The following is a 26,310-nucleotide window of genomic DNA, read 5'->3' on the forward strand; positions in this document are numbered from 1 at the left end:
GTTTATTTACTTAATATTTATAGATTTTTACAAAATAAAAATATTTGAAACAAAAAGCTAACAACTCTGCAAGGATTTGAGCAGGAAAAGGAGAAAGCCATCGAACAAACAGGGACTACAGTACTTGTGTTTTTTTTTATATATGTACAAGACAAGTTTATCCATTTAAATTTTTTTAAAACGCACAGTACAAAAAGAAAAATAAATCACTGACAAAAAAAACCAAAGTACAATTCTGTCCATCAGTATTTCAATGTTGCAGGTTTCCTTACAATAGGGGACAGGTGGTGGAGCGGGGAGGAGGTGGGGGGGCCTCAGAAACAAACAAAAATAAAACACACTGGAAGGCAGACTGGGTGTGTATTGGCCTTAGAAATCATTCTCAACATCTCTTGCAGAATGGGTGGGACCTTGATGCAACATATTTATAATTCATGGGAACAGTTACTGTACATACGTTGGATAATGAAAAACCCTGTGCTAGGAAGAAAACAAAGCACAGTACACAACCCGCGGCCCCCGTGTGTACAAACATGCACGCAGTCACATGACAAACACACTTTCCTCACAGTCAAAGCCAGTGAGCTCACTTATATGTCTTTATATATATATTTGGTAAAAAATAAACTTCACAATTCTACCTATTTTAGAGAATTGTTTCTTCAAAACTTAAAATGACATAAAAATGAAAAGAAACAAAAAACGGCAATTAAGCTAATTATTGTGTTTGGGTATTTTGTGTCGGAGGGAAGAGCTACCTCCAAAATTAAGGAATGGGGAGCTGAGGGTGAGAAATACAAAACCAGCCTGTCCCCCCACCTTCAGATAGTACTTCATTCCTCCCCATCAGCAAGAACAAAAAGGGGGAGAGACAGAAAAAGAGCAACCATACAGGAAACGTTCATTCTTTTAGAAAACAGTTCTATGTTACATACAAGTGAAAGAAAATAAGGGGTTGGGGTGGGGTTGTTAACACGATACAAATTCCCAACACTCAATATATCACCTCTTTTCGGTGTGTTTCTATAACCATTATACTCCTGTCTCCCCTCCTTTCTAAGACCCCCCCCCCCAAACATCCATGCATCATTACAGTGCTGGATCTCTGGGCACAGCACTTCCTCTGACCGCAGTCAGAGCTGCAGGAGTGCTGGGCTAAGAGACTGGGTAGGGAATCTCTGCAGGAGGAAGAGGGGGTTTATAAGTGGAGACTGTTTGCAGAAGGAGTGACGAGCCCCCTTCTTTGCTTCTGTTAACGTTGTGGGTGGGGTTGGTGGGGCCCGACAGCAGATGTTAGTTTGCCCCCCAGTTGTAGCTGTTGTATGCTGACTTGTTGATCTGAGACTTCTGTTGAATGGAGGCATTCTGGCTGCGCTGTCCAGTGCCGCTCTGCGAGACAGGACAGAGAGCAATGTGAGCTGGTCATTCATGACGCGTTTACTCATTGTGTAGCTCAGTGACAGATTTTAATGCAATTACAGAAGTGCTGAAAGGATTTACTTTTGACATTGGCAACTACACATATCTACTCACACCTTAAATCAAAGCATTCATCACCAATTATACTAGATCTTCATTAAATAAAATTCATGTTTAATTTTCATGTTAGCAATGCTTGGTGGGCATTATACTTGGATCCTTAAAGATCTCAGGCAACGATGGAACGTCTCCTGCTATTGAAAATTCTCAATCAGAGCCTGCATCGCAACTTTCATGCATCACAGCTGAAAGTTTGGAGTTTTTCCAGTTACTAGTTCACAGGAATCTGAACTGTGCAAACTGGACCAACTGAACTGAACTCAGAAATGACACCCTGCACCGACTGAAGGAGACAAACAACAACCAGAGCATGCACACTACCTGTCCGTCCTGCTGCAGGTGGTGGTGCAGAATCTGAGAGTGGGGCTGTTGGTGCGGTGCGAGGATGTGCATGAAGGGGCCCGGGGCGTAGCCAGCCGCAGCAGGTGGGTTGATTGGTCCTCCACTCCCCAGAGCCGATGGCAGGCTGAATGAACCTGCTGGTGTGCCAGCATGGAAACCCTGCTTATCAAACGACTGTGGGAACAAGCGAGACAAAGAACAGACGTGTCATTTTTCACCAATTCTTCCTGTGTTTGGTCAGGCTCTGTCCTAGTAAAACAGACATCTCATTTTAGAACAATGTGTCTGAATGCAGGGATGTCTCGGCACCCTCCATGAGCTATTGCTTGATATTCAGTAATTCAGTTAACATTTCTGATCTGTAATTACCTGCGTCTTTGTGTAAACAGACCCTGAAATATCTGGCACCCCTGTGTTGCTCGACGTCACAGAGACACCTGCAAAGACAGAGAAGACAAAATGAGTCCAAAACCTGTTAAAATGGAGCATGTAAAGGGACTTTAGGATCACCTACATGTACCTAAAAACCCATGCCCCGTGACATGGTAGGAGCACGATTCTAACCCGCATTATTACTCTTTATTGCACTAAAAACAAGGACTTCTAACAGTGGTTGTATGGGAACATGTTTAATTAAAGCATCTGAGAAAAGACTTCTCAGAAATTTCACACGTGATCATCTATGTCAGTATACGTCCACAAATGATCTCTGTAGGATTTCCCCTTAAGTGACGACAGCACAAAAAGACAGAGTGAGGAAATGAAGAGATGAAGAGGGATGAGATGAGGAGAAAGAGAGAGAGATAGTGTGTTGGGGGAAGATGGTGTCGCAGTATATCAGTTCCAGTCGGCCACAGTGTCTGACTGTATCTGGTGGTTGCCACGCTGGTGGTTCTGGCATGCACCGACACCCTGGATTGCCATGGAGACGCAAAATGCTGTCAGCTGGTGTGCAGAGCAAGTCGGACACTGAACAACACATATTCATGCTATCAAGTATTAGTTCTCGTGTCAACCACATGGCAAAATGTCAGTGCCTTAAAGATCTTAAACTTTGGAGTAAAAATCTGTGAGCAAAGGAATCGATCACATGATGAAATCTTCTTAATGCTGGTGCAGCGACACATCTAGCATGACATTCAACTTCTTCCTGCTCCATATTTTTTCTAGCACAAATCTGTTTAAGGGAGTAAAACTCAAAAGGCTGAGCAGCAGAAAGATATGATGTAAAGTGAGCATTGTTATAGAAATAGAATACTGTCATGGTAAGACAAGTCCTACATCACAATGTTTTAGCCCCGTTTTTTTTTACCATAGCTAGTTGGCTGATGTTTGCTTTATCCTCCAGAGTCACTGATCTAATCTAAGTCCAAACCATCAGTTTGTCCTTTATAGAAGCAGCCTGCTATTCAAAAACAGCAGACCACATATTCAAAAGAGCCGTGTAATCATTTCTTCATAAATGCTCGGCATAATTCACAGTGGTCAACGCTAGCTTCTGTCATGTCAACATGTGAAGCTGCTTCTTCTCGTATCAGGTAAAGTGAACTTATAAAACATTGTGTCAGTTGAGTGGATGTACTTCATAGCTTTTTGAGGAAATGTTAGGGAGGAAAAAACCCAATGGTAGAGTGACAATCTTTGATTTGTATTTTTTGTTCAGCAAGTGAAGGACTGAACCATTAGTATCCGACTCATGCCGTGTAGGAAGTGTTAGAGAAATGCTTGTACATCCACTTTAGAGGGACTTTTGCTGCAACAATGTCACAAAAGATTAATGATTAATTGCCATCACAATTATCAAACAAGGTGCATGTCTGAAAAAAATAAATCTTTAAATCTTTAAATAAATCTTTACAACTGACAGTCTGTCACCCAGCAGGCTGCAAACTCGATACTCTGAAGAATGACAGGTCAGCAATGACAACATGGATGAAGAGCAAGCTACACAGAGGGGAACTAGGACAGCATCAACCAGAGAAACTCATCAGTTTACAAAAGCCACATTCTTTGTGTTTAGACTCTTAACATGATACTTATGCAATGTCACTTTCTAGAAAAGACAGATTGGACTGATGATGAGTTGCCCTGGAGGAGATCAAGTTACAGACAGAATGGCAGACAAGGCTTGTAAAGAGAGGCAGGCTGCATTGAGCTGTCTCAAAGCGGATGTAATATGACGATCAGCTCATCAGTGATGAGGCGAAGAAACGAGAGCAAAGAGGGCGGAGAATGATGATTGGTGACACAAGGAGGAAGACGGGAGGGACAGGGTTTTTTCTCTCCTTTTTGGTTTTTAATCTGGCATGTGGCGGCACTCACCGACTCCAGGCCCGCTGACAGAGCTGGCTGGCTTGTTTTGTGCAGAAGCGGCAGCGGCCACGGCAGTGCCGTATCCGCCCTTACAGAAATCCCCACTCCCTGAAGCCTGGCCCACATCCTCATAGCCTGCAACAGTCAGACACACAGCCGCAGCCCACAGCATTAGACACACCAGGCAGGGGAAGCAGACCAGCCTCAGATAGTGTTTGCAAATACTGCACGGCGTTTGGTTTTAAAACTAATCACCACATGGACAGGTTTTACCACATTGTGATAATACAGATAGTGCAGAGTTTTCTACTCTACTGCGATTATCTGAACTCTGACACCAAATGCATTGTCCTGTGTGGAAAGCCTGCCAATGCCGTAGAAACAAGCAGGTCAGAATCAACGCCAACGTCATTTGCAAGTACCATTTGAGCCAGGTCTGAGGGGGAGGAGGTGGGGAGGGAGTGAGGGGGCAGGCAGGTTGTGTGTGTGGTGGGAGGGGAGGGGTTGGAGGGTGAGCTTGAGTCGGGTGATGGCAGAAAGCAGCAGATGGGTCCAGCTTAGAACAAATAGGTGTTGCACATGGGTGGATGTTGAGTGATGAATGGAGTATGAAAATAAACAAAACAGCATCCCCTTGTAAATTAAATCTAGAATATAAAGTGATCAAGTGAGTAGAGACTAGAAGGCCACTGGGAAACATGAAAACTGCTGGAAGAAAAATGTGCTCAGAGGGGAGGGGTCCCTTTAAGACATATGGCCAGATGACAGGTGCTCCATTTGCTGATGCGATTAAGGTTAATGTGTGTGCAGGAGACGTGGACTCGCTTTCTGAAATGAGCAAAGCAAGATATGGAAGACAGCAGGAGACTGATAATCTAACCCCTCTATTATCATAACAGGTAGAGCCAGGTGCTGCTGTGCAGGCCCATCATCTCTTTTCCATTTCGTTCAAAAAGCAGTCCCTTTTATTTGAACATCAGAAGCCATTCAATAAGAAGTGATACCTTTTGACCATTTACCACATCTCCAATATTGGAGGCATGTTCCTTGTATTTGAAAGAAATGAAAACTGAGTACTAAATGCAGTTGCTATTCAAATACTCAGAAAACCTTACTATTTCTTAAGCTGATTCTTAACATCGAGGTCAACAGTTCAAGTGAGAACAAGCAAATAAAATGTTTTATTGACAGCCGTTGACGACTGCCTCGACACAAGCGTCGTGTTTATGTTTGCCGAGAACCAGCGCTGAGTTATTGCCATGTAAGTATGCCGGGCAGGATCTGTATGACCCCTCTATCGTGCCATTTCAATGTGCTTTAGTGCCTCACCAGTGCTGTATCCATGGGAACCGTAGCCACTAGCCTGCTGAAAGGGTGTGGCTGATGCATTCACACCGACATTCACTCCGTGCTGTTTTGACGAGGTAGGAGCCACCTGGAGGTAAAGAAAAAGAGACAATGTCATGTTATCAAGTCAGGAGAAAATTGCTAAAAAAAATTGCATTTAAATTCTAATGAAAATGTGTAATAGTAAAAAATGAACCCTCAGGCATCAGTTTAATTTACTACCCTCTTAGGTCACTAAGGACAAAAATTTCCACTTCCAAAAAAACTGCTATAAAAAAAAAGAAAAGAACAGAGTAATATTTTTTTTCTGCATACATCTCTTAAACAACTTCAGCCCTGCTCAAAACTACCAAACATTCAATCATTTTTAGGAATTTAACCCTTTAAATGCCAGTTTGATTACTTGATGTCACTGTTGTTATTTATGAGGAAAAAAACACAAAAACAAGTTATTTTCCATATAACAAATATTTGGTGGCTGGGGGATTTTTTTTAAAAATCAATCTTGGATATGTCAAAGATTATCCAAAATATTGACTTTGATGCATTGTTAGTTTTTGTGTAGCATCAGATTTAAAATGTAGTTCCCTGTTTGGACAGTGGAGGACAAAAATGTCCACATCCAAAAACTGCTATAAAAATAAAACAGATTAATATGTTGCACATGGGTGGATGTTGAGTGATAAATGGAGTATGAAAATAAACAAAACAGCATCCCCTTGTAAAGGAAATCTAGAATATAAAGTGATCGAGTGAGTAGAAACTAGAAGGCCACTGGGAAACATGAAAACTGCTGGAAGAAAATGTGCATTAAATGCCAGAATCATGTAATCAAACTGCCATTTAAAGAGTTAAATTCCTGATAATTATTCAATATTTGATAGTTTTGAGCAGGGCTGGAGTTGTTTAAGAGATTTATGCAACAAAAAAAAAGTAGAAAAAAATATCAATCTGTTCTATTTTTATAGCAGTTTTTTTAGAAGTGGACATTTTTGTCCTTAGTGACTTAAGAGGGTACAAAAATGTCCATATTGACGCATGAGGGTTAAAGATTTGTCTGTCTGCAAAAGGAAAAAAGACTTTTATAAATGCTTGTTCTTCAAATGGAGGTTGGATCAATGATTTCTGATTACAGGGTAGGAGCAAGACTGTCATTTAAGACATTTCTGTAGCTTCTGCAGGTTTCAATGTCCTCACCGGAAACACAGCAGGTCCATACTGGAAGGTACTGGGCAGACCCGGCATGCCAGTGTAGTATGGGAGGCTCGTGTAGCTATAGCCAGGCGGTAGCGCTGGGTTGAGGAAGGGCTGCTGTGTGGTGTGATGTGTCTGGGTCTGGTTCTGCTGTGTCTGAGCTAACGTGGTGGCTGGAGCCGGGGACGACGCATCACCTCGACCAAACTTCGATAAGTCGCCTGCAGATATGCGAGGGGGGGGGATGGATGGAGGAGAGAGAAGAGTTTAAAAACATCTTACTGTTTGAAAAAAATATCATAAGAAGTTACAAACAAGAAGAATGGATTTTTTTTCTTTAAGCACAACATAAAAAAAAATAATGTAGGCATATCATCAGTGTTGGCAGGTAGCTTTGAAAAAAAGATATCAGATTAGCCTCAAAATTAAGTATGTCAGAGTGACAGGCAGAGTCTTTGAAGGTGAGAACACACAAAACAAAGGCTCAGAGGGACCGACACGTTGTGGGTTTTCACCCCCAATAACTGGTGATACTTCATGATATAGTTGGATGCGTGAAAACCTCCTTTAGAAAAGTTCTTAAAGCTCTAATGACAGCAGCAGTGAAATCCCTGAAGGATCTGGCAAAGATGTCACCTTGTTTATTTGTTCTTTAGAAAGCAACTGCTGTGAAACATTTTTAAAAATTAATGGGGTTTTTTTCTGAATTTCTGCTTTCTTCTTGATAATGAAACTCCCTTTCTTTTCTCTATTCACTATCTAGGTCGCTCAATCACTGCAATCAATATTCATCTTATCATTTTCTCAAGACACATTACAAATAGATAGATTCTGGACTGTACTCTGACAACAGAAGCAAACAAAACTTTTCAAAAGGCAGAAACTTCTGATACTATAAACTCTAAACTTTAATGGGAATTCTTTCAAATTGACCTTTCATATACTGGAAATGCTGTTTTTAAATGTCCAGTTATTCATTGATGCAACACCCAGTTATATTTGTTAATTTAATGGCATGTGGGCAATCTATCCTGCCAGTTTCCTTCAACAACCACCAAATACTAATAGTAAGCTCAGCACCTAATACTTCATGTGTGGCTCATCGTTTCAAATCTGGTCCATTTGAACTGTTCCTTCATCAGGTAACACAAAGCTTCTTCAACATGAAGCTACCTCCTGAAAGAACTACTTTTAATGACGTCGCTCACCAGAATAAGGGTTGCTCGTCAGGCTGCCCTCTCTGCCGGTCAGTGCTGTTGTTGGAGTTGCAAAAGGGATGCTGTAATAATCCTGGAGACGGGGAAAAAAACATGAAAGTTCAAATACAGGCCATGAAGCAGTGAAGTATTGTGTTTTTACTGTAGCAGGTGAAGACAAAACTCACCAGCGGTATTCTTGTCTGCAGCATCTGTAGGTCATCATAGCCGTACACCTGAGGCTGACACGAAGCAGGAAATGTGTCAGAAAATCATGACACTAGAGCTACACAACATGTAATCTGGTAAACTCAGGTAAAGCTCAGAATGTTCAAAGACTGACTGAACCATTGGCAGAAACCTACAGGGTAGGCGTGCAGTAGTCCTGGGGCCATGATGTATGGGTTGGGCAGTAGAGGGGGCACTCCAGGTGGCAGGTTTGGAGGTGCTTTCCCTGTAAACACAAAACAATGAAAAACATTCAAATAGTGCATCATCAAAACACAACCAGTGACAAAGAAGGAATGGAAACCCCACCCATTTTAGCAACCACAAGAAAAATCTCTCAAATTACAACATGGAGCCAAAAAAAAAACTGTGTCCCACATATTTTGAAAGGCTGTAACAACAGGCAGTAGCAGAGATAATCAAATTGCCAAACATAAAGTTTTGAAAAACATATTCCTGCAACTGTATTTAAATCTACCTCATCTATATACTCAGTGGTAAACAAAAGAAAGAAAGAAGATAAACCAGATTCTGACTTCAAAAAGAATTCATCTTACCAGCAATTTATGCAGAACAGTGACAATAAAACTGAAAAATCATCTAGCCTACTGTATAATCACTGGGAGTGCTACCTGCAAAAACACATACCGGTACATACAAACAAGCTACTTCATTTTTGTTGGTAGAATTTAAAATTTTCCTGAAGTCAACCAATTGTACTTTCACTGCTTTGTTTGTACTTGTGTTTCACCTGAGGATGCTGCAGAGCCACGTGACGAGGAAGCAGCAGAAGAAATAAGCGAGGCCGCCGTGGAAACTGAAATGGTAGCAGCTGCTGCAGCCGGGGCACCCATGGAGGCAGCGTTGAGACCCATTGCCAAACTGCTGACAGGGCCGAGGCCAGAGGGGGCTGAGACTGTGCCAGAGCCCATGGAGGGGGGCTGAGGGGCTCCTAGTGACACCTGTGCCGCAACCGAGGAAGAGGAGGGGACCGATGAAGACTGCACGGCTGAGACGGAGGAAGGGAAGGAGGAAGAGTGCAGACTCGATTCGCCATCTACACTCTGATGCTGCAGATGAATGGGAAAAGATAAAAGACGTGGTTAGGATTGATCGGATTAGATTTCCATTAGCGGGACATCTAATGTGTTTGTCTGCTGTGACAGGAAGGGCAGCTTAAAACGTCTCAGAGAAATGAGGGAGGAACACTGTGCAGTATTAGCAAGAATAGATCACTTGTGTTTTCTGTCTGGTTAAGTGTCTTTCATAAAAAAAAAAAAAAGGAAAGACGATAAATCAGTCACACATGTTGAATTCTCATAAATACAGAAAAAAAAAAACACAAAGAGCTCACCATTAAGCTTGAGTTTGACGTCCGGACTGAAGATGGAGCTAGGCTGTTCTGTTGTGATGGGTGTGAACTGTAAAAAATGACATGATTATGAGAATGTCTCACTACTCGCCACATCTGTTGACCTCTACAGATACAAGGTTACAAAGAGAGATAATTTAGCTTCAACTCACTTGTTGTGCTGAGGAGGGGGCATGGTGGTTGGAGGCATGTCTTCACTGTGCCCCATAGCGCTTAGGGATGTTTGATTGGATGTGGTCAACAAGGAGGCGGGGCCTGGGCCACTTTCAGTCAAAGTGCCCATGCTGGAGACAGAGGCCTGTGTGACCGAATCAGAGGCCAACTTGACTGCAGAGCCTGCTGCAGCTGTGGAGGGACAGGGAGAGAGATTTGTAGGATACATTTTAAAACCAGGTGTGTGTGTGTGTGTGTTGCCAATGCCAATTTCAACCATGCTTTCAGGAAAAAAAAAGGTGTTAAATAGTCACTTACCATCCACTGCTTGCGTCGCTTGCATTGAACTGTAGCCATTCTGTAAAACCAACAATGAGGGTAAGCTCAGAGGTTTCCATGGAAACAGGCTACTGATAAGTTGAAATGTGTTGGGCTCTTCAGTTATCGGAGTAATGGTTAAGTTCATAAAGTTCATCAGCTCCAATTAAAATTTAAATATTTGAGTTCAGATTAATGGATCTCTACACGAGTTCAGGAGCTGACATGGATTTAACGGCAGATCCCTTAAACAAACATTTTACAAAAAAGGGCTCTGAAATCTAGCATTGAGGACATCCTTATATTTTAATATTCAGTTCACATAGTTGGGTAATACAACATACATAGAACTAGAGTTTTGTTTGTTTTAAGTACTTTGACTCGGATTGACACAAGTCTGTATTTAACCGTGATTCTATTACTAGTTTTGGAATGGGTACAGGATAATCAGATGGTGAAGCATGTTGTTCACATGGGCCACTCCTCAAAGCACAATAATACAACAGGCACAACCTAAAATGATGAAAGTAAAATGAAAAGTTTCAGAGAAAGAGAGAGAGGCTGGTGCTGACCTTTGGCTGCATATCCTTCTGAGGGGAGGAGGAGACGGAGGGAGGGTAGCGCCGTGTCTGGGCTGCTCTCTGATCGTACATGTCCATCTGGCTGGAGGTGGAGAGAGCTGCAGCTGATTCACTGTGGATTGTTAAGTTATCAGCAAGACAAGTTTGACTTGACTTGAAATTCCCTGACCTGAAAGCTACATTTTAAAACACTACACAATAAAACCGGCTTAAATCAACTGACCCCCTTCTGATAAATGATGCTGAAAAACAGCTCTACTACTAGGCCTTGATATGAATGATAAATATTAAAATATGACATTTTACTACTGATACATAAAAAACAAATGCATAGCCTTGTTATAAATATCATGCAGATTTACTTCAATAGGAAAGCACAATATCTGTATTCTTTGTAATCAAGTCATAAGAAATTATTCTCCCACAATATATTTCATGTAGCTTTAATAAAAACTCTTTAACATCCAACCACTATTTTGTATTTCAATAAAGTGCTACCTTTAAACTTTAAAAAAATATATTTTGATGTGGGAAGTGTTTATGAAACGGTTTCTTCACTTCCTAAATATTGACTCTCTGCAGGGTTGTGTTGTGAACGTACTAACCTGCTGGGGCTCGTGTAGAGACTGTTCTGAACCTGGTTGGCTGGGCTCGAGGATGTGGGGGCCGACTCGTACTCCGGTAGAACTGGCTCTGACCCAAACTGCAGCGCTCCAAACTGAAGATTGAGGCCTGACATGTCCGTGGAGCCAGGCATCTCCACTGCCATCGCGGGAATCTGAGAGGGATTAAAAAGGCATTTATAGACTTGGCCTGAATAGAATCTGAGTCTGTTAGGCTTGAAGACTCAATCCTGAGTCAAGTCGATACATCTAGACAAAATCTGACCTTTTCAAAACAGACTTTTGATCAACTCATTTATTATCTAAAATTATAGTTTTTATGTTTATTTAGGCATGACAGTCAAACAAAAAAAATATACAAAGAATGAATGATGTTCAGAGTATTAGCGTTAAATGGTGATTATAGCAGTATGTGTGCATTTTTAGGGACAACTGAGACCTTGAATGTTTAAATTATAACATGTTAAAACATATATAATATCACCTTTGTTGAAATAGAGGTCCTTTTCTTCTGCTGTTTGAGTTTGTGTTGCTGCAGAGGAAGAGGACTCTGGGCATCTGAGGAACTCGGGGAAACTTGTTGACCTAGAGAGGGAACTGCTGCCATTTTGGGGAGGGCAGAAGCAGGCGGAGGCACCGCGTGGGGCGAGGATGTTGTTCGTTGGGGTAAGGAAGAAGATGCAGAGGAAGGAGGCAGGCCTTTGTCCTGGAGGAAAACATCCAACATGGACGAGGTCGAGGTGGCAGCCTGGTACGGCTGCCGCTTTGCAAAGGGCGAATGGACCGAAGACTCTGGCTGAGACTTCATGTCTGGAAAAAGGACGGGCAAAAATGTAATCTCCTTAGATTACTTAATTAATTGTGTTGTTGTAGCAACAATAACTAGAAATTACATTAATAGACAATAAGAGGAAATAGCACACTTTAGGCTAAAAGATACTTATCAAATATGTGAGTGGCAAGTTGCAGAAAGTAAAGTTAATTCAATTAACATCAAACAAGAGTGCATGGTAAAAATAGTAAGGTAAAGATAATAGGGAACATCCACAGTAACTGTATGTTCAGAAATGTACAAGTTAGATACAAGTAGTTTAACTGTACTTAAATCGTAAACGTTAAAACATATTACGTCATCTTACCATATTGTCCCAGTGAGGCGGCACTGGTGTCCCAGGATGAAGGCGCTGTGTTTGGAGGTCCGGTCTGGGAGTGCTGGGCAGCCAGCTGAGCGAGTGCCTGAGCTGTTTTATACTGCTCCAGGAACTGAGAGCCAGTGGTCCCCGTGCTCGCTGCTTTGGGGTCCCCCACATCCCCGAAACCCTTGCTCAGCATGCTGACCTGCAATTATTGTGAAAACAGAGTCACAACCTGCAAATATTGACGCTGCACTCAGAATTATGACATGATATTAATTTTCACATCATATTTACAGTAATTAGGAAGTGGTTGAGTTTCAAAAATTAAGACATGTATCAGGACATAACATGCTGAACAAATATGTAAAAATGCATTTATGTTTGGAGTGAGTCTCACCATGCTGTGCTGGGTGTACGGGGTGCTGGAGGGTGTTTGAGACAGTGGCACCCCTTGCTTGGAGTTGCTGAAAACCAGTGACTGAGACAAGGAGGGGGGCTGGGTGGCCTCCATGGGGGGATTTTCTGTCTCTGAGGACGAGGATGGGGGAGTCTTCCCCAGAAGCACCGCAAGGTCAATCCTAAAGCAAAGAGTAAATATTTATTACTGTTAATTAGAATAGAGAACTGAACCGTGCTTTTCGTGCTGTAAGCGCTCACAACCTTTGATTCAGAGTGCTTCTCACTTTCGCTCATTGTTGCTAGGCTACGAAAAACTAACTTCCCTTGATAATGTGAGTTAGGTGCGTTTTAGATAGCTCTGTGTACTTATCTCCAAGAAGTCATGAAAAGAATGTAAAGGTCTCGTGTCCTGGTATCAGTAGCAGCTCTACAACGGGAAAATGTTCTCTCTGAAAGACGTGTCAGACTAGCATCTCCTCCGCCATTGTTGTTTACAAAGCTGCTGTTGTAAGTCCCGCCCTGTCTTGATTTTGATAGGCTGGTAAGGGAGAAGTGCCACTGATGCTGAGAGTGTTTTTGCACTGAGCACTTAAAACAATGAACTACACTGGTTTTGTATTGAAAATGAGCGCTGCCTCCTGTCGATGAACTGCTCCCTGAAACATTTTTACAGAATACACTGCCTTAGTCACATTAATAAAGGAGAAGCCCACCTTTGTCCTTTGGTGATGGTAACATTCTCTTGAGGCATAGGAATGGACGCAACACTGGAAGCTGTGAATATCTTGGTCTCTGAAAGCTGCACGGGTATTAAGAGGACATTTTAGTCAGATGGAGGAAAATAAACATGCAGCTTTAAAAAAAGATCCAGTGAAACTTTGATTTCTACTTTAACTTCAGATTCTCTTTAGAAGTGGTCCTATAATGTTAAATTTAGAGCTACAGTAGTTGAATGAGGTGAAGTCCAGACAACACTCACATCCTCATTCCAGTCCTCAGTGCCCCACTCCTCTGTGGCAGTCCTCCAGGCACCTGCAATCAAAGAGAAACTGTTCAATACGATGGAGATGAGAAGTGAGAGCTTCAAACAGAATACAGTATGTTAAAAAAAAAAAAAAAGCAGAGAAGTGGAGGTAGACTGACCAGGAGCAGAGTCAAACTTAGGCGGGTAATTTGTTCCCTCCCCGGCAGAATACTCCAACCCTGGAGACAAAGAGAGGTGAGGAGATCAAATGTAAACCAAATGAAAAGGAGGTGTTTAATCTTTTGTCAATCTTTTTGGACGCACAGACACCAGTTAGGAAAAAAAGTAGCTGTGAATTGGCTATTTGTAAAAAAACTTGCATGGTTTATGAGTTTCTGCAGGGTCGTTTTCTCATCTTTACAGACGGTGCTGAACATGATTTTAAAACAGTTTGGATGTGAAACAGATGTCTCTTTGATAAGATTAACGTCTTTTATTGGAGGGCAACCTTTGTTAATAAATTCACTTACTTGCTCCCTCCTCCATCTCCAAGCTTCCTGTGTTGTTCCAGGTGCTGCCCCCACCGTAGTTTTCCTCTGTCTGAGCCGGCTCCGCATAGTCAGCAGGGTTGAATGTTCTGGGAAAGAGAGCAAAAGATGGTTGAGATGAGAATGAAGTTGATGTACTGACATTACAGTTATGTACCTGCACACCCCCTGGTTTCTAAACTAACCTACTAAAAAAGGCCAAAAGACCCTGGTTTGATATCTTAAATTTGATTGTCAATGTATTTGTGCAATTTAGACTGTGTCTCCTCATCTGCTCTCAGTCCATTTTTAAAGAGACACAAATGTAACTTTTGCATCTTGAGGCACAGTAAGGACTTGAGAAACAGGATTTGCTGAGCTGTGAAATTGAATGGACCACTGCTGCGCTCTCTTTTGCTTGCGGCAGCTGAACATCTTTAGTTTAACGCTTTAATTTTTTTAATCTGATGATCACTGAGATAATGGAGACTGTGTTATTTTACAACACGTGGTAATGGGAATTATCTAAATATCAAACCTTTGGAGAATACATGAAACCGCAAGAGATGTGGTTGGTTAAGTGCCTGTATATATTAAGCTATCAGTACTGTTGGAATAAACTTGAGCACTACTGTTATCATCAATATGCTTTCATATAAATACACCCATCAGTGACACACACAAGAGTGAAGTGAATGAGGTTGAAGGAGGAAGACATGAAGAGGAAATGAATTTGAAAAGACATGCAAACACAAAGGTTGAAGCTTCTAATACTGTTTTTGTTGCCTGTCAACAACTACTTCCTGGGACTGCAAGCCTTTCGTTAACCTGACACTTCAGCGTATGCTGGGAAAATAAAAGCTGACACCTAGCAACATGAAGTACAACACTTTTCTGTGAAGTCAAGCCAAGCCAAGCTGCTTTCTTTATTTGTCTCGGTTGAGTATTTAAAGTGAGTCTTAGGTTGGAGTTGGTAATATTTGAAATTCTACATTTGACAGAACCTTTTTCTTTTTTTTATGTTAATGCATATTGGATATCTGTCTTGTGAACTACTAATATTCAGTATCGGTCCTTTTAGTCGACCCCTAAAATCTATGAACATTTAAGGCATGTGTGAACTGATTTTACATCAAATTTCAGGAGGCTTGTATCTCTTTCTGATCCTATTAATAGATTGATAAGTAAAGTAATACAGTTTGTTATAATAATGTCTTGAGTTACATCATCCTGTTTTATGGCATTAAAAAGCTCCCTACAAAAGGCAAGAATAACACACACACACAACAGAGGCGATGCACTCACCTCTCACCATCTGCAATATCAAATCTGGGCCCCTTATCAATCTGGCTTCAGAGGAAAAATAATGGCAACAATTACAAGAAGCACATCAAAGTTTCAGCATGATATAATTTTTTTTTTTTCAAACCACAATCCAGAGCAAAAGCTTAAGCATAATGCCTTCAATCTGCCTGTGCCAGTTGTAACAAACACTAATACCTGTCAAGTCATTCTGCAAATCAAGGCAAGCCAGTGTGCAGGGTAAACAAACAGTCACATAAACCCACCTCATCAAAACACAATTCAGCCCAAAACACAATCACTGTTGCCTAGATTAGCAGTATGCAACAGTTAAGACAATCATGTTTTCATTAATACTGTCCAGGAACTCACCAGTCATCATTACTGCCTTATCCACTAAAAGAAATCATTGCTATGTTCTAGGCCTGGGCGATATGACAAATTGTTATCACAATACAAATTTTCATATCAATCGATATCAATAATTATCATGGTAAAGTTCAATCATTTTTTTCTTTTAAATTTTAAATTAAAGATTTTTGCTTCTGAGTGAAAGCTGAAGAAACCAGAAGGTTAATTATGGTTTAATTATTCTTTATTGTCAGAACATGAGAAACTATAATAAAACAGAGGAACATTCTTTCACCATCATAAGCCCAGTGCACAGAGCTGGAAAACACTGATGTGACAGTTTGCTGCTGAGGGTGCACACTATAGACTGTTTATATTATTATTTACAATACGGTTCACACCAACACTGGTTTGTGGCGTCACGTCTTTTCTTCGGCACAGTTTACAAAGCACGTTACTCTTTTATGTTGGACTGTAAATAGCCAAAATGCCTCTAAACTCTGGAAGATGAGTGGCATTTCTTGTCGACCTGTTGACGATGTTTTCTCTTAATTTGACTGCTGGTACATTCAGTGTTTTTTCAGTGTCGCTATCGCTCATTTAAGCCGTGTTTCCATACCTCTCCAAACGTCTGTAAGCCCGCCTACCCACATTCCTGCGACATGATTGGCTGTTCGTCGTCTTTTTCTTCTTCTCTTTAGTGTCGGGTGGCAACTAGCGTTTAAGGTGCAGTAGCGCCCCCCCCGCCCGTTTCCCAGTGTTTGGGTGATGTAATTTTTAAATCTATCAAACATTTTTTATATTGAGAAAAATTATATTGTGATAATTCTTGGTATCGTTTTATCGCCCAGGGCTACTATGTTCACACAAACACAAAATGAAGATAGCAAACTAATTCTTCAGATTAACAACCAAAAACTCACAATTTATTCTACTGGATTTATTCTGCAAACTCCACAACAGGATTTTAATATCAAACACAAACATATGCTCAAAGGAGGCAGAACTGTCAATGAGCCAAACAATACTTTGTTACAAGTTTATACAATTGGCTGTATGATAAATGCATCTATTTTACACCAGGCACCATCAGCGAAGGACGGTATACACACACTGCAGTGAAGTCCACACTGGTCTGGATGCATTATCCAAAATACTGCATGTGTCACAGACGGCAAGGATTCAAGATCAGAACATTACAGTTTTAAATCCATGCTGTGATACAGCCAAGAAAAGAAAATGCTATAAATAATCAATCTAAAGGGGAATCCATCTGCACTTTCCTTTAAGGAGAAAAATAGGAGATTGTAGCACTTCATTAGACTAAGAAGAAAATGGAAAGTTTGAATTACTTTGAAACGTAAAAGGGCCAAACCTTACACTAAAGCCATTCAACAGTTCTGTCAGACTGGGGATGGATACGTTTAAATCGTCTATATGAGGTTAAAAATAAAAATGTGTCTGAGATGATTGAAAACATGATTAAAACATGTAAATAAATTCTGAAGGGGCCAAAAATCAGATGTGAAAAATGTGTGTTGTTGCAGTGGAGTAGTAATTTCGCTATGAGGGTGTAGCTGTAGATTTGGGTTTGATGCAGCCTCCATTTCTTGCCTAGGTTACTTATCTGGATTATTCAGCCAGCAATATAACAACAGTTTCTTGTCGCTATAAAAATAAAGCCTAAGTAAATTTTTCTGAAATATTTGGCAAAAAGACATTTACTGTATCAATGAGCTTCTTTCTCTTTCAAAATATAAATATCTGCTTTTGTTGGCTAAAACACAGTGTTTGTGAAAACAGTTATTTTAAATCAATATTCTTCCACCTCTTCCAAGTTTAAAAACACTTCTCTTTGATAAGTCAATTCATCTCTAATGAAGCGTGGGACTCATTTCCCTCGTGAGCTCACATTTTGAATCAGTGCATGTTAAAATGTTTGTGCAGAATGTGTGTATGAAAGGTAAACGGTGCACGGTCCCTTAGTACCATCTTTAATGTAGAAGTATGTAGGGGTGTTGGTACAACTTGTGCTGTACCAAGACAAAAACAGTGTTTTTAACACACACAAAAAATACAATATGATACAAAATAAAAAACAAACACAGATTAATAACATCTCCTTACTTTAAAATATAAAATAAATTCACTGCCAAATATAAGAAAATGAAAAAGAGTCATTAGGAGCAATTTTTCATGTGTATGATTACCTTTTGAATCTGGGAGCTTATCATACACCTCTTAAATGTGCATAATGATCACTGAGTTTATTAAGTGTGCCACTGTGAGATAGCTTTACAAAGGAGCAATATGTAAGATGTCTGCTGAATTCAATCATAAAATGACCTTACTATATCAGACAAAAAAGACACAACATGCTATGTTAAAGTGCTGGTTTCTCTGACAACAAAGCAGCAACATGTCCTCTTAAGTTTAGATTCTGGTGCAGGTGTTTTTGATTTGACCAGAGAAGGTAGGCGATATTAAGGCCCCCCAACTCAGCTGTTGGTATGGTTAGGGATGAGTACACATACCATTATGCCCCCAGTAGCATGAGATACACACCTCTGAATGCAAACCTTGCCATTAATCACCTGAAGCCAAGCTGATAACTTGAATGCTAGCAGCAATATGCAAACAGGATCACAGACCTGATGTGTTGGTAGAGATGGAGGGGTTAGGTAACAAGGAAACACCTCAGCAAGCACTACATGTTATTAAAAGGTGAGAAGGCCTCGCATTCAGCTCAACAAATACAAGCCCATCATAAGCAATAGGAAACTAATCATATTGTAGTGTTCCTTTAAGTCAATATCTGGGTCTAAGTAGGAATCAAGAGTAACTCAAAATACGATATGCAATGCATGGCACACAATACTATCACAATTCTACGATGATCCATACAAAGCAAGACAGTTTTATAACAATATATTAGCGATATCTGATAAACTAAGGAATAAAAAATGCCCCCAAAATTTGGAAAGTGCAGGATTCATGTATTTATTCACTGCAATTTTGCGTCAGTTTCACAGAATTTGACAAAAACTGAGATGAAGCCAATTTCATGTTCTCAGTCTGTAAAAATTATATTTACAGAATTATAGATCTGTAAAAACATTTTTAAACTCAGCTCGTATGTATGACTGTACCTTGAACAACTACTGCTACCAATCAGGCCATAATCTTGTTGCTTGTCATTGTGCCAATAACTTAATGTGACTATAAATTAATTACATGCTTCCTCTGTCCTGTGCAAATAGTTGATAGTGGTGTAATGTGATTCTGTAATGGGAGCATTATTTGACAGACGATATTGATAGCTTCTACAATCGATTTACGCTACGCTAATATTTTTTGACAAAGCAGCGGAACGGCGTCTTTTTCTGTCAGTTTCAGTAGCCTTAAAATTCCTGCCACATGTCTCGTTCATCGCCCCAGTTTGTAGCATTGAGGGATGCATTTCCTTCTGGTTGTCATTAAAATGGGCAGTGAATGTCACGTAGAACTCTATGGACCGGACCAGACCTTTCCTCGCATAGCAGCATATAGAGCTGGACTTAACCTTTTGTTTTTTAGCTTCTTTAGGATTTGAAAGCGGCAAATCCATCTCTTAACTGCTTTTCACCGCTTTCTAGGGATGGCTGGTAAACTAGTATCAATACCAGCACGGGTATTATGTTCTACCACAACATGGATTTTTGCCACAAAACACACTTTGGTTGTTTTCCACACACAGGACAACAGTAAATAAAAGTAGCATTAAATAGTGACTTGTGAAAGACAATGGCTCTGATTATGTCCCACAGTCTTCTACATGTTTAAAATTCTCTCTCTCTCTCTCTCTCTGAAGGGGATAAGGTGGGTCTTAAAGCGTGAATATGCATTTAAATCCGCAATCCCTTTTATTGCTGTAAAAAAATGACTGGTGTTTGCACCACTGTAAGGAGTCAAGTATTGACGCTGGTCAAATTGGCAGGGAAATCTGTTTAAAGCACCATATTACTTTTTATTAAATTCTTGATAATTGGAGCCACGAGCCAGCGCAGTGATAGTTGAATTGCACATGTCAGGACTACGATTTATTGCTGTATTGATATTTGTTCCCACCCCTAGTCCACTCTACAAATATAGTTCAAATTAAAGGACATCTGCTAAGCATCAGAAAACACAGGCCAGGGTTTTGTAGACTTAAAGCGAATGTGTGCACCAACATCTGTGCTTTACACAATAACTCTTATACATTCTTTAATTCATGTCATGCCTTCACCACATGAGATTTATTTTCTCAATTATTGATTTATGGCACTGTTACAGTAGCTTTGAAGTGCACATTTGACTCTGAGTTCTAGCAAGAGCGGAAACAACATGGACGCCTGGCTCGGGAGGAAGCAACTCAGCACTTAACTTCACAAAAGAAAGCCGCATCATGTCACATGGGCTACTTCAGATTTAACTTCAAATCTGGCTGCTCATCATCAGAGGTCTCACATTTCTTACGACAAATGAAGCTCTATTAAGATGTCTTATATTAAAATATGTGAATGAGCTAAGCATGTCATTACAGTTGAGAGAAGTACTTCCTCTGATATGACACCTACCAGTCAAGATGCTAACTCATCAACTGCCATAAACAAATTCTTCACTGCACACACAGAACAAGCCAAATACAACTGAATTATCCTGAAGCCTAGGGCCAGAGAGCAGAGGGTGTTGTTAACCAAATGTGTCCCTTCTAAGTGGATTTATCCAAATTTCACTCTAAATAAACTCTCTGAAGAGGGATATTCTGCCCACACCGTTCCATCCCATTGGCTCACATATGTCCTCCCTCCTTTTGGATTAAGGCTAAACAATAGACTGGGGTCCTGCTCTCTGGTGACCATGGCAACAGGTAAAAGTGGAACAAAAGGGACTCTGATTTTAAGCAACGCAGGTGTTCCCTTACCCCATTCCCTGCGCCGAAAATCTGCCTCCTCGCCGTGCAGACACAGCTGTGGAGACAAGGAGAGAATGCTTCCGTTTATATTTTGACAACTTTTTTCCCCAGAATTAAGAATGATGGGGACACATTAGACGCAAATAAAAAGGGTTCCAAGTTTTGTTTTGATCTGATAAATTTCCTAAAAGATATTACGGCCACTTACCAACAGTCCCTCTTCCTCTGCCTCTTCCCCTTCGGCCTCGCTCTGCACCTCTTCCGGCTATTCCAACCTTTCCTCCATCCAGGCCGTTCTCCTGACCACGAACTTAGGTTGAGAAGCAAAGAATGACATTACATTAACAGATGGAATGGAGCTACAATGTGTTCGAGAAGCTGGGTGAAAACCACTTGAATATAAAGTTTTGACAACTCCTGCTGTATTGCAGAGACGGGACAGAAGTCCAACCTTTAAGCAGCACATTAATTGCTCACTTCAGCTCCATCAAGGCATTAGATGATGCATCAATAAAGACCATTTTCATTTTTTTGGACTGCACTTTTCTTTCTGCAAGTTTGGAACATACATGTTGTTAACATTTACTTACAGGTTGTAGCCACCGTGTTCATATAAGTTCACCAGTAAACGTTCATAAAAAGCCAAACCCTTTCTACAACAGCTTTATTTTATATGGCTCCCATTGACTTACCGAGGTAGTTTCATTTCAGACGCACTACCGATACTAACTGACAATCTTTTATCACTCAGAGACTGCAAAGATTAAGTCGAGCTGTACAGGGTTTGTTTTTGATGAACAAGATGTGCCAGAATTCAGATGAGAGGAAATGATTTCATGTTGTAAATCAAGCATGCAGGTTAGCTCATTATGCAGGTAGACACACCAGTTCTCAGAGACACAAATGGTGACAGCAGAAGGTAAAAAGAACAGCCAGAGCAGTAAGCATACAACACTGCAAGTAAAGCTCAACCAATCAAGGTATAGATAAATCAGAATAATAATGATAAAGGAAACACTTGGGGCGCGCTGGTGGCGCAATGGTTAGGGCGTGCGCCCCATGTATTGAGGATGTCGTCTCAAGCGGGCTGCCTGGGTTCGCATCCCGCTTGTGGCCTCCCTCCTGCATGTCGCTGCCCACTCTCTCACCCTGGTTTCCGACTCTATCCACTGTCCTATCGCTCCATTAAAGGCACAAAAAGCCCAAAAATAAATCTTAATATAATAATGAGGTAATAGTTAACACTCACACTCTCGTCCCCTGCTGGCTCCACGGCCCTTGCGCGGCGCTCCACCTCGACGACGTGCGACATCTTTATCTCCTCCTTTCTCCCTGTTCTCCTTTCCTTCGTCTCCGGTCTCCCCCTGGCTCGTCTCCTTCTGGCCTGACACCCCTTTCTTCTTTCCCACCATTTCCCAAGAGTCCTAAAGAAGAAATGAAGACAAATGTTACCCTTTTGTTTCTACCTTAATATGATCAAACTGAAAAGAACTGTATACACACATGAGAAGGGTTGATGGTGGATTGTAACCTACTGGTTTCTGGAAATGTATTGGTCCGTCAAAATACTGGTTCCATTTTCTCATCATGTGACTAGTCAGCACTCCTTATCTGGTCTGATTAATTTTTCTGGTACTCTTCCTGGTGTCAACGTTCCACTAGTTACATTTCTATCAAATCATTTTTTCAACCATGAAAGCTTATTTAGTTGTCTCGAGTCCAATTCATACATTTAAAGTTTTATTGACCCTTCACTCTGTTGTTGAGATATGCCTCACATACATAGGCTGAAATACACACACACAGAGATGTCATAGAGAGAGTGCACACCCCGGAGGTGCCCTTGCCCAGCTCAAGGGCACGTCGGCAGTGCTCAGGAAGTGAACTGGCTGCTCTCCAGCTACAAGCCTAATTCCTTAACTCTGTCTTTAACGGTCCCCACAGACAGAGCCTCAGCTGCCCCCTTTTTAACGGGTTAGTGCCAACAAACTAGAGGCATGCAGAAGTAACAAACTGGCCAACGGAGGAAGTACAGAGCATGTATTCAGTGAACTTCTCTGTGCACCTGCAGGTTTCTTTATACGAGAAAAACACAGCTTCTGTCCATGTTCACATCATCCAAACAGCATGACAATGGCCAGCACTGAACCAATACCAGTTATCTAATGCATTGTTGCACTGATTTCTCCAGAATATGCCCCCCGCAGTGCTAAGCCCTCACACAAAGCCGATACTCACAGTGTCTGGGCTACCCTCCAGCAACACGTTAATGGCTCTGTTGACATCCCCGTTGCAGTCGTGCAGTGCGATCATAGACTCATCCTGATCCTTGCCTGTAATGTCAATCAGCTGGAAAAGGAAGAGAGGGACAATGAGACACAGAGGCAAACCCTGGTTGAAACTTTCAGTCATCAAATAATGTTTTTCTAGATGTATGCAGAATGTTTTTAAAGCATAAATTAATAAGAGCAGTGTTAGACAATATCACACCTGCTGCCAGCAGGGATTCAGCATCTTGGCGGCTTGAATACAAGGTAAGTTTACAATAAAAACTGTGACACTGTGTCCTCTATTTGATGTCTCTGATATCAACATACATAATTGAATATTTAAAAAATAAACTCTTACCAAAAGGTCCTGATGACCTGTGTACACAACTTTCTGACCTTGGACAATATTTAAGGGCCTTGCTTTAACACCGACTTTGTCATTAATGTTGACAGATCATGTTGATTTAAAGCTAGGTCCTGCATGACAACACAGGGAATAAATTCAACCACCTATGTTAGTAAGTAAAAGAGATGTGTTAAGAAGTACTCAAGATTATAAACTGAATGAACTGCAGAGATTCAATCAATAACAGCATGCTGTTATATTCAGCAAGGCAACTCCAATTTTGAACCTCTCAACACAAGGAAGAAATGGACCAAAACATCACCGCATCTACAAAATGTACTGAATTATGCATCACTACCTTTTTGTGCTTTGTGATCAATAAAATCTTCAAAACATATCAAAAGATACATGCAGACATACAAAATATACAACTGACATGTACATACATACCAAGACTAGAAACACAGGGAAGTTTAAGTAGGGCAAAAAGGATGTGCATCTCAAATCTCACCTGTTTGACCTTCTCCTCAAAGTCTGCATCATTGTGGTCTGAAATCATCTGTGCGAGTCGGATCTGCTCCGCAGTAGCCTGCCCAAAGAGGAGAGAAACGTCCAATGATTGCAAAAACAGAAGCAGAATATATAGATCCTGATTAAGCCTCCAATCACAGACTTGCCCAAACTCTACATTTTAACTATCAATCTTGTTTGTTATTTTTCTAGTTAACTTCGATCAGAGAATGAGTTTTCAGTATGCTTCAGACTGGAGCTGTAATCCCTTAGAGTTTACATTCAGGGAGTCCATTTCTGATGGGCAAAATATGGATAAAATAACCAGAAACTAAGTTTAACAGACTTTAGTTTGAGTCTGCTTATACCTTATTCAAAGTCTTAACCTCAGAGTTATAATAAACATGCCCTATCCTAACAAGTATGTTAGAATAGGGCGTATAACATGTTCAGCTGTATGGTGATTTACATTTAATAGTAAAGTCCCAATGTGTGCTGTACACCATAAAACTAGTAGCCAGAAACTGTCCCTCTAAATGGTTTAGTAAAATCAAGTACATTTTGTTTGCCTTAAATGAACCCCAGTGCAGTAAATTATGCATTTGGGCAAAATGACAGGTGTAGAGGGTGAGGGTACCTGAGGCCTCTGCTTGTGCTGTGTCTGGCTCTGTGTCTGGCCCTGTGTCTGCTCCCAGCTGCCCCGGGCTTTGTTTCCGCCCATGGACGTCATCATTTACAGTATATACAAATAACAGTATTTACAAAGGAATCAGACCTGAGGAGAGAATGAGAAGAAATGTGTTACAGAGCTGTGACAAAGACATATATTTCTGCTATGCACATGTCTGGTACTAAACTTGAAGACTACTTCCTCAAACTGCCTGACAAACATCTAAGTGTGGAGAAGCTAGAAGTGTTATAAAGAATACACCATCAGCTGTGTTGCTAGCAACGCCTGGGCAAAGACAAAGGGCCTTTTTGGACAGTTCCTCAGGCAAAAACAAGCTAACCGCGGGGTTGACCCGGGAAGTAAGAGTGGCACGGTGTTGCTGCATTCAGAGCTTACAAGTGCATAACATTACCCAACTTATTTACCTCAAGACATTATGTAATGCTCTCTATTCTGAACAGCCTCTTAGGTGTTTAAATAACTTATACCATGAAACGCCGATGTACAAACATATAGTCAGTGATTGACAGATGTGGACTGTGTTGACCATCAAATGACAGGGACAAGACAAAACACTGTTTAGACAGCCAGCTAAGGTAACATCACTTTCCGATGGTAAACTGTTAACCTTGCTTTAAACTTGCACACGTTACGTAAAACCATGCTTGGACTAGCCCACAAACAAGCCTAAAGCCAAGGCCTGGGGAACATACTCAGTTCTATTAGCCAGCCACATGGTCAAAATGCTAGCCAACTAAGCTAATAGGTGAGGGGGAAAGCATCCAGCGATGAAGACTCGGTGGGGCTTCCGCTTCTCACGGCTTCACCTCATGGCGTCTGCGAGGCTTACTTTGACTAGCAAACCAGCTAACCAAGTGCAGAAAAACAGACATAAAACACAGAAGTTGGTAGCGTTAGCTGGTTTGGCTTGATAGCCATCAAGTGAATTAGCTAATCAGCTACAGGCAAGCAGTAGAGCATTGATGTTCGACCAAACCAAAACGCCCATGCCACTACATTGACACTGCTAGTTAGCCATGTTAAGCTAACGAACGCATAGCTAGGCAACATTAGCCGGTTAACGCTAACAACGTTAGCATGTAGCGGCTCAAAAAACTGCAACGCCACTTCACATTATTCACAACCACTGTGGCCGCAGTTATGATCTAAAAGCGGGGGTCTCCTAACACACATAATCGAGGCTGAGGGTAAGGCCTGCAGGCCCCTAAAATGAAAATAAATAACAGGCGATACTGACCAGAAACCCGGCTCAATATGAGACACTGCTACACAACCGACCGACAAGTGGTCTCGGTGTCGACTTGAGAGTCGGATTTATGACAGTATACAATAACTGAACCCCAACTTGATACAACGAAATTGGGAAAAAATAACGAACCGACTCGCTCACACAATAAGCGAGAGACTGAATTTACCTGTTTCTTTTTTCTTTTCCACTCTGACACCACGGAGAGCTGCGTCACGTGGTTTACAGACCCACGACATGTGACCACTCACTAATATACTTTATATATAAGTTAATATAATATATATATATATGTTAATATTATATATATAAGTTAATATTATATATATATATATATATATAAGTTAATAGTTAATATAGCTTATATATAAGTTAATATAGTTTATATATAAGTTAATATAATATACATATAAGTTAATAGTTAAT

General features: G+C 40.9%; 1 protein-coding gene across 7 annotated transcripts; it reads right to left on the minus strand.

Moving 5' to 3' along the window:
• Positions 1-116: 116 nt before the first annotated feature.
• Positions 117-26,124, minus strand: ubap2l (ubiquitin associated protein 2-like). 7 transcript variants are annotated; one of them, XM_020648561.3, is made up of 30 exons: positions 26,054-26,124; positions 24,585-24,722; positions 23,949-24,026; positions 23,060-23,170; positions 22,071-22,245; positions 21,030-21,131; positions 20,831-20,876; positions 15,538-15,582; positions 14,236-14,342; positions 13,885-13,944; positions 13,721-13,773; positions 13,455-13,540; positions 12,740-12,920; positions 12,346-12,544; positions 11,691-12,016; positions 11,189-11,361; positions 10,575-10,695; positions 10,003-10,042; positions 9,684-9,876; positions 9,514-9,580; positions 8,911-9,229; positions 8,297-8,385; positions 8,120-8,173; positions 7,944-8,025; positions 6,739-6,956; positions 5,524-5,629; positions 4,204-4,329; positions 2,251-2,318; positions 1,861-2,055; positions 117-1,389 (listed from the first exon to the last, which is right to left on the minus strand). In XM_020648561.3, exons 2-30 carry the CDS (start codon positions 24,678-24,680, stop codon positions 1,294-1,296), a joined length of 3,612 nt encoding a protein of 1,203 aa, XP_020504217.2. In that variant the 5' UTR covers positions 24,681-24,722; positions 26,054-26,124; the 3' UTR covers positions 117-1,293. The 7 variants fall into 7 exon arrangements, with proteins under 7 accessions (XP_020504217.2, XP_020504219.2, XP_020504218.2 ...); XM_020648563.3 differs by lacking the exon at positions 26,054-26,124 and adding an exon at positions 25,876-26,037 and having other exon boundaries at positions 10,575-10,665; XM_020648562.3 differs by lacking the exon at positions 26,054-26,124 and adding an exon at positions 25,876-26,036 and having other exon boundaries at positions 8,120-8,167.
• Positions 26,125-26,310: the final 186 nt, after the last annotated feature.

Source organism: Labrus bergylta, chromosome 19 (assembly GCF_963930695.1).
Source record: "Labrus bergylta chromosome 19, fLabBer1.1, whole genome shotgun sequence".
NCBI lineage: Eukaryota > Metazoa > Chordata > Actinopteri > Labriformes > Labridae > Labrus > Labrus bergylta.

Excerpts from the sequence above, each read along its gene's own strand:
- ubap2l (XM_020648561.3), bottom strand. The coding sequence starts at position 24,680 with ATGATGACGTCCATGGGCGGAAACAAAGCCCGGGGCAGCTGGGAGCAG. Across the intron at positions 21,132-22,070 it reads AGCCAGCAGGGGACGAGAGT|TTCGTGGTCAGGAGAACGGC; the intron begins GTGAGTGTTAAC and ends TCTCAACCTAAG. Across the intron at positions 10,043-10,574 it reads AGAAGGATATGCAGCCAAAG|AATGGCTACAGTTCAATGCA; the intron begins GTCAGCACCAGC and ends TTGGTTTTACAG.